At 39.8% G+C, this 8,511-nt stretch overlaps 2 protein-coding genes across 2 annotated transcripts in view; both read right to left on the bottom strand.

The window, feature by feature from the left end:
• On the bottom strand, positions 1-3,092 carry LOC123726656 (microtubule-associated serine/threonine-protein kinase 3). Its single transcript, XM_045693923.1, has one exon. It carries the CDS (start codon positions 3,053-3,055, stop codon positions 2,636-2,638), a length of 420 nt encoding a protein of 139 aa, XP_045549879.1. The 5' UTR covers positions 3,056-3,092; the 3' UTR covers positions 1-2,635.
• Positions 1-8,511, bottom strand: part of LOC106568951 (microtubule-associated serine/threonine-protein kinase 3-like) — a 52,512-nt gene continuing 44,001 nt past the window's right edge. Inside the window, 3 exon segments of the mRNA XM_045693922.1 lie at positions 1-3,443; positions 3,750-3,937; positions 5,447-5,583. Coding sequence (XP_045549878.1) covers positions 3,115-3,443; positions 3,750-3,937; positions 5,447-5,583 — 654 coding nt within the window. The 3' untranslated portion in view covers positions 1-3,114.

The raw sequence follows: 8,511 nt of genomic DNA, 5'->3' as shown, positions 1-8,511 counted from the left end.
TTAGTCTTCTGCCATTCATTTATTTCAAATGCTGTTAGACCGTATAAAGCAATAGATTTCACACCAACTTTCACCAGAAACCAGTTTGGGAAATATGAAATGAAGTCATTCGAGGGCCACCAAGGTAAAGACCGAACAAAACAATGTGAATTATCTATATGAATTACAATTGACCACCCATGTGCGAAATCAACATTACAGATGTCCCCTTTTTCCATATACAGTATCAGGAAAAATGTGAGAAAGTATCATCAGCTGGTTGTATACCGGGTGCACCTCATACTTCACCCCCATTATTATTAAGTGTTAATGAAGTTGAATTTAAAAAAAAAACTAAATGAATACAATTCAGTGACGTAAAAAATGTACACGAATTTGGGTGCATTCAGAACCAGTGTTTTTTTGTGTAACATTGAACAGTAGAAATGCAGAATGGTTATGTTCACAATCTTGGTCAGCTTTGCCATACTGTAAGAATCAGACAAATTCTCTAGCAAGCTAGACCATAAAAACATCTGACAAATATAACATGTAGTTATTCAGTAAAAATGTCTAGTATGATGATGCAGTATTTCCAATAAAGGGACCACATTTTTGACAATATCAAGATCTGGGAAATCTATTGTGAATTGAATTACTTATTTGATTATATCCTCAAGAAACACACGTTTCAAGTACTAATTAAGTAAACAAATGTTGGGTAATAAAAGTAGATGCGTTTTATATTTGACCTTGCGCTATCCCATCTCATTCCAGTTGTTCAAGTATTAGTTGGTGCTAAATTAGTATTTTAACTCTGTCAATATTCCCCTCGCCAAAGCAAACAGTGAAACACGCGTTTCTAACATTACCTGACAGAGTATGACAGTTCATCCTGATATTACAGCGTATTTGAAATAACCAAGAGTGGAAGCATTTTGGTTGTTAATTCCATAGTTGCAGAAGAAAACAATGTGCCAATGAGAGTACACAAAGTTCAGAGCAAAACCATCTTCAAATCTCTCACCAAACCACTGTCATTCTATCAAGTCTGCTGTTCTACCCCCCAAAAAGTCACTTTTTAAATCGTTGCCAACTGCCGTTTAGATTAGTTACGGTGTGTGTGAATAGCATAGGCGAATCAGCAATACAACAAGACTGCTTCCATGTCAAAATATACAACCCAAAAATATTCCAATTTATTTATCCTTCAGGGCTTCTGTTGGAATCCTGCCGTTTCCCGTCATTCGTTGTAATAATTTAACAGCAGATGGAAAAACTTCAAATACAGTACACTTGACCCCAAAAAATGTAAACATTCATATAACATGGTTAAAAACAGCAAAAAGAGCCAGTTCCTACATACACTCTACGATTCTTAAACCAGGGTTCTGAAAAACAACGAGAACTGCGTTAAGAGGAAATGCCTAACCTGTACAAACGCTCTCCTGCTAAATTAGATTGTAGGGTAGCTTGCGTCAACAAGCAGGTAAGTATGGCATTGCAGGATCGCCAACAATCTAGTATCAAAAAGGTAGTAATGGCAGAACTTAGCTTAATTTATTTTGTGTCCTGTCAATCATTTTGTGATTTAAACCAATGAGAGAATTGGTGGAATCCATTTGATGATTTCACTGGATGATTGACAGAGCATGGCAGCAGGGCCCCATTCCTGAAGCCTCCTATGTACACTACCTCTTTTTTTTAGAAGGGTTCCTATGAGAAATCCACGCTTTGGCATGGGGGCACCATTTCAAAGCATACCAAACGTAGATACCTTTCAAACTTGTGCCAAGGCCTTTTAAAACGTGACACACTTTCCCTGATTCTCTTGGATCCAGTCCAGATAGTGACTACAAATCATTACCAACACATTATTGTTCTAGTGTGTTAAAAGACAGCACTGAATTAAAAGGGCTTGGACACACTAAGTACATAAACACTCAACATACGTTTGAAAGGCCATATTTGATCAGACAAAAATCAGCAGCCATTTTCCAAGAGATTAAACACTTTTGGAATACTTATAAAATGTTAACCAATTAAAAATGTAAGAGATAATGGACAAAAAAATTGCTTCATCCTCTGTCTCCATCTAGAAACCACATCTAAAACATTTGTTCTTAATTTAGTTTCCTCAAGTCCCTATCAATTCACATAACAGAATGGCTGCACCTAATTTGTGCGATTAACACAAATAGGGCCAATAATACATGTCATATTCAGCCCTGAAATAAAATCAAATGAACATTAAAAAGTCATGAATAGGTTATTTCAGTAAAAAAAAAATAATAAAAAAAAAAAACATATTTACAAAGTACAAACATGTTACAGGTGCTACAGTGAACCTAAAACCAAAGGGGGAAGGGGGGGGAAACCAAAAATAGGATGTAAACCAATTTTGGCACTCAAAAGTTTTTGTTTAGTGTGGTAGGATGCGTACTGTAATGTTAACTCCACCATGTAACAATTTTATTTTTGTTCTTCTCTCCCTCCGGTTGCCTCGATTGGCACAACTTGACTATATACTTGCGGATAAACATGCAAGCCCTTCATATACTGTACAGTTGTCGGTAAGAGAGTATGTAAACCTTAGTCTAGAGTCTTGCTGTCTTGAGAAAGACTCTACCTTTCACCTTTTTGGAGCAACGCTAGGCTAAAACCCCTCCCTCTCTTTTGGTTTGGATTTCTGTGCTGCTGTACCCTGTGCTCCTCGCCCCGCAGCCTCCAGGCTCCAGTCGGACTGAGCCAAGTTAATCCACGATGCCTTAAACCGCGGCTGTCTGACAGGGAGGGTGGGTCTTGGCTCCTTCTTCTCATCCGGGTCGTCAAAGCTCACCTCCTGCACCGCCTTCTGCTTCTTAAAGGAGTCCCTCCTCTCGGACAGGGCCAGTTTCCTCATCACCAACTCCTTGGAGCAGTGGTCACTGCGGTGGTCGCTGCTTGTCGACTCCCTGTGGATTCTCTGACCGCCCAGATACAGGCCCTGGCGGCCATGTTGTTCCCCCACACAGACAAACCCTCTGGCCGTATCCAGGTCCTCAAGCCCCTCCCCCTCCGACAGGGGTACCTCCATGGTGTGTCGGCGGGTGGCGTACGCCTTCTTGTCACCGTGGTACGCCCCCGGAGAGCTTCTCAGCCGACTGCACCCTCTTGAGGAGGGGAGAGCGGGGCGGCTCGGCACTGCGCGGGCGGACAGAGTGGCGGGCAACGGTGGGAGGGGACAGGGTCTTGCTGTGGAGGCCCTTGGACAGGCCAGGGAGGGAGGATGGAGAGCACTGGGAGGAAAGGGGCTGCGGAGGGGGGATACAGGCCAGCGGGGAGGGGGGGATGCTGCTGGTGGACTTGCAGCGGCCTGCCTTGGTGTAGCGGCCTAGGACCTGGAGGGAGCTGGGACGGGCCTGGGGGACGGGGGAGTTGGGAGAGCTGGAGCAGGGAGAGGAGCTCTGGGGGGGAGTTGGAGTCTGAGAAGAGATAGAACATGCTGTAGATAAGCCTTTGATTTCTTCAGTGACAAAGAAAGCATTCTCGCTGTAGTGCTGTTAAACGGTTTGAGAATGAGAATCAACTTTTGCCTGCATTTCTGTATGACATGTACCATGAAAACCAAGAGCTTTTACATAACCCAGGTATCTTCTATTCAGATACCAATTGACTTGGTAACGGTCGAAACATGGTCATACACCCACCTTATTACATTAAAATATGCACATCACAAAATGGCCGACTATCGAACCACAGTTTCCATCCAATAGAGGCTAGCTACTTACCTCCAGACTGGTCGGGGCCGGGGGAGTGGCAGGGTGTGCTGGGCCCAGGCGAGAGGCTCTGGGTGGGGGAGCCAGACAAGCTGTCACTGGAGGATACTGAATGCTGGAAGCCGGTGGAGAAACTGCGACTGCTCTGCATGGGAGAGGGGGTGTGCTTGGTCATCTTCTTCAAGACACTACGTCGTCTACTACCAGAGAGAAATGGGAATCAATTTAAGTGGATATGAATATTTCCAGCAGTCCTTTTCATGTGACGTTATAATACACCAATTCTGTGGATATAAAAGATAGCAATATTAGCATTAGGCGGCACAGAATTCTATATTTTTTGTTGTTATTATATTCTTATTTACAATCATATATGCTCCAAAATGTCCCAATACATTATTTACAATTCCTTTCTATTGGGCACATCTGGAATACAACCAAAATAAACTGCAAATGCATCCAACAACTTTGTAGAGTCACATGCTTGATGTAGTGATTGTGTGCTAGGAATTAGGGGCGTGGATCAGAAAACCAGTCAGTATCTTGTGTTACCACGATTTGCCTCATGCAGTACGACACATGTCCTTCGCATAGAGTTGATCAGGCTGTTGATTGTGGCCTGTGGAACGTTGTCCCATCAATGGCTGTGCGAAGCTGCTGGATATTGTCAGGAACTGGAACATACTGTCGATCCAGAGCATCCCAAACATGCTCAACAGGTGACACGTTTGGTGAGTATGCAGACCATGGAAGAACTGGGACATTTTCAGCTTCCAGGAATTCTATACAGATCCTTGCGACATGGGGCTGTGCATTATCATGCTGAAACATTAAGTGATGGCGGCGGATGAATGGCACGACAATGGGCCTCAGGATCTCGTCACGGTAACTCTGTTTATTATAATGCCATTGATAAAATCAGGCTGGCTGGACTTAGACGATATTGCATGTGAAGAAGCCGGATGTGGAATCCCTGGGTTTGCGTGGTTACACGTGGTCGGCAGTTGTGAGGCCGGTTGGACATACTGCAAAATTCTTTAAAACGATGTTGGAGGTGGGTTATGGTAGAGAAATTAACATTCAATGCTCTGGCAACAGCTCTGGTGGACATTCCTTCCTGTCAGCATGCCAATTTCATGCTCCCTCGAAACTTGAGACATCTGTGGCATTGTGTTGTGACCAAACTCCACATTTTAGTGGCATTTTCTCCCGAGCACAAGGTACACCTGTGTAATGATCATGCTGTTTATCAGCTTCTTGATATGCCACACTCAGGTGGATAGATTATCTTGGCAAAGGAGAAATGCTCAAACAAAATTTTATAGAAATATACTTTGTAGATATGGAACATTTCTAGGATCTTTTATTTCAGCTCATGAAACCTACACTTTACATGTTACGTTTATATTTTTGTTCAGTATACTTTAAATACACATAAGTGAACGTCAAAATCCCTTCGGTTCCCTAAAATCGAGGAGGACTATGTACAAAAATTGCTGTCATTTCTAAACGGTTCACCACTACCAATATGGATGAAAATACACTCAAATGAAAGCTGACAGTCTGCACTTGAATCTAAAAGTCATTGTATGGGTCACTGTCCAAATATATATTTTTTTGAGCTCACTGTAGGTCCTACACATTGGTCGTGGTGACTGGAGTAACTGCTCCTCATTTAAAGGAGAGCCTTGTAAATGTTCTGCACTTACCTATCCTGGCCGTCCTTCCTCTTGCTCTTCTTGCTGCGTCGGGCCATCTTGCCTTTGTAGCTGGTCTTCCTGGCTGGGCCCACCTTGATGGAGGTGTTCTCCAGGGCTGTGGTCTGCAGCATCACCTTGTTGCCACTCTGTGAATAGAAGGGATATTGGTTTACTGGTCTCCAAATACTGGAGTGATAAAGGAAGGCAAAAAAAAGGCCAGAGAGAGAGGGAGCAAAGGAACAACCAAGGGAAGGAATTTATATTTATTATTAACCCATCCGCCATGTCCTCTTCGGAAGACAAATATGTTTTACAGCTTTTCTGCTACATAAACATACATGGTACTTTTATATAAAACAGTCACATAACAATAATACTTTACCAAACATAAGCTCTTTAATCCCACCCCTCAGCCCATCCCTCCTATCACCAAAGACCACCCTCGTTTGGTTTCCATGTGCCATATATTTTTCAATGTTTTACCTTTCTAAATCGTATAGTATCCACAGATTGTGAGCTAAAGATGAAAACTTTTCCTACGAGTATTATTCAATTTTATTGACTATGGCTTTCCAAATCGCCCAACACTGCTATTTGTAAGGTTAATTTTAAGTGCATGTTGTGATTTTTTAACCATTCCTGACCCTGTGACCAGAAACAAGCTACATAGGGGCAATACCAGAATACATGATCTATTGATTCTCTCTCTTCATAGCAAACTCTACAGAGCTAAAAGTGTTGTATGCCCCATATATATATAATTCTGTTGGTGGCAAGAATTTTATATAATAATCTAAATTGAAAAATTAAGTGTTGAATCAAGTGTAGTTTTTTGAACCAGTTCATAAACCATGTGCCATGGAATCGGTACATGGATAATTTCTCCCCATTATTTTGCAACATGTATAGCGCAGCTGTCAACATTTCTGTCCTCAAATGAAACTGGTATATTTTTCTATTTATGCCAATTCCTTTCAGCCAATTTGTATCTTTAATATATGGCGGGAAAACAAGTTCCCTACCTTCTCCCTTTTCTCCTCCATTTTTGTGGTAATGCTGCAATCAGTTGGTTGTAAATTTGGATTGAGCAGATATTCCCATATATTTTCGATAGCTGCAAATGTGACATAACTCCTCCGTTTCTATTCATAATATCATTAATAAATATAATACAATTTTAAACATTTTTTCCATAGTGAATGTATTTTTTTATTTATTAAATCAGTATATTTGCGTTTAACCATAACATTTGTTATATCTTTTCTGCAGGATAAATCTGAAATTCTAACCAGCTTTGTATGGTTTGTTTAAGAAGATTTCGTTTTCAATTAGTCGGAAATGAGAAGTTGTAATCTGTATAAAGGCAAAAAAGCAATTTTTGAACAAAGGATGAGCTTTTCTTGATACTCTACTGGAGAACCATTTTGGGTTTAACTATAATTGATGTATGAGTGAAGCTTTTAGTGAGAGGTCTAAAGCTTTAATATTTAATTTGAGCCCCCCAAACTCATTATATAAAATAGGCACACTTAATTTTGTCTGGCTTTGTATTCAAAATAAGATTAAATATTTTTTGCTCATATGATTTAAAAAAAAAAATAATCTGGAGTAAGTAATTAAACTGTGATAGGACCAAAGAATTAATCAATGTGATTTTTCCATAAATGAGAAGTAATTACTTCTCCATGGTTGCAGAATCTTATCTATTTTTGCTAACTTTCTATTGAAATTGTTAAGTTCAATAAAGAATTGAGATGTGAATACCAAGTATGTTTACTTCCCCATCCACCCATTTTATTGGTAAACTACAAGGTAGTGTAAACACTGTTTTTTAAATAATCCAATACATAATATGGTACACTTGTCATAATTACATTTCAGTCCAGAGAGGCTAGAAAAGTGATCAAGATTTTCAATGAGACTGTGCAGGGATCCAGATTGCGGACTTAAGAAAAAACTAGTCATCGGCATACAGACACTTTTGTACTTTAAATCAAACGTCTTTTCAAAATCTGCTCCGAAAACCAGGCCTGGTATCTTGGATGTTTCATAATGTTCAATTGTTTCAAGTAATTGTTATATATCATCTCCAATATATCGTCCATGTAAAAAACCTGTCTGATCAGGATGAACAATATCTGGTAAAACCTTTGTGTAAGAGGCCTCCAGTATTTTTAAATTGACTGGATATTTATACTTACCGCCTGAGTCCTGGTTTAGTAGTATTGAAATCAGACCTTGAGTACCTGAAAGTCTACCATTTTTATAGGAGTAATTAAACCATGCTAATAATGGATCTTTGAGTACATCAAAAAAGGTCTGATATACCTCTACTGGTAATACCATCAAGCCCTGGTGTTTTTACAGACTGAAAAGATTTATTGCCTCAGAAAGTTCTTCTGCAAGTTGGGTTTCACACAAGTCTTTTTGTAAATGTGTTATTCTTTTGGGGAAAAATCCCTTACAGTTAACGTCATTCAGTGGAAATGGAGGAGACTGAAAAGAAAACATTTGGTGAATCATGTATGACTCCATAATTTGTAACGATTTCTGTAAATTCTTTTTGAGAGCACTTATGTTCAAGAAAAATGTTGTGCATTTCACATAATTTTCAGTCCAATTCGCTTTATTTTTGTGATACATTACACTTGATTGTACTTGAATAAGTACCTCCATTTTTTCGTTTTTCCTCTAATCTATTTTGTGCCTCTATAGTAGTTTCCATTACCATCTACCTGCACTGTCACTTTCCTTACTTAATCTAATCTCGTTTGACCTAAACTTATTTTGTTTTAATGGCCTCTAAAAGTACCCCATACAATAAGGGGATCTGCTGTACCTATGTTGTGCAAAAAAAGTCAATTATGAATTATTTTGTCTTAGTTAAGAACAAATTGTCATCCAATAGGCTTTGATTCAATTTCCAATATCCCCATTCACGTGGAAATTCTGTAAGAGTTATATGGAGGCCAATTAGATGGTGGTCCGAACGCATTCGGTCTCCTATTGACACTTAAAAAAAATTTTTTACTTTTGATGCCAGCAAGAACGAGACCAGGAAGTAATCAAGACGG

The sequence above is a fragment of the Salmo salar genome, chromosome ssa14 (genome assembly GCF_905237065.1).
Source record: "Salmo salar chromosome ssa14, Ssal_v3.1, whole genome shotgun sequence".
Taxonomy (NCBI): Eukaryota; Metazoa; Chordata; class Actinopteri; order Salmoniformes; family Salmonidae; genus Salmo; species Salmo salar.
The sequence above is the reverse complement of the archived record's forward strand: the minus strand, read 5'-3'. Positions and strand labels throughout refer to the sequence as shown.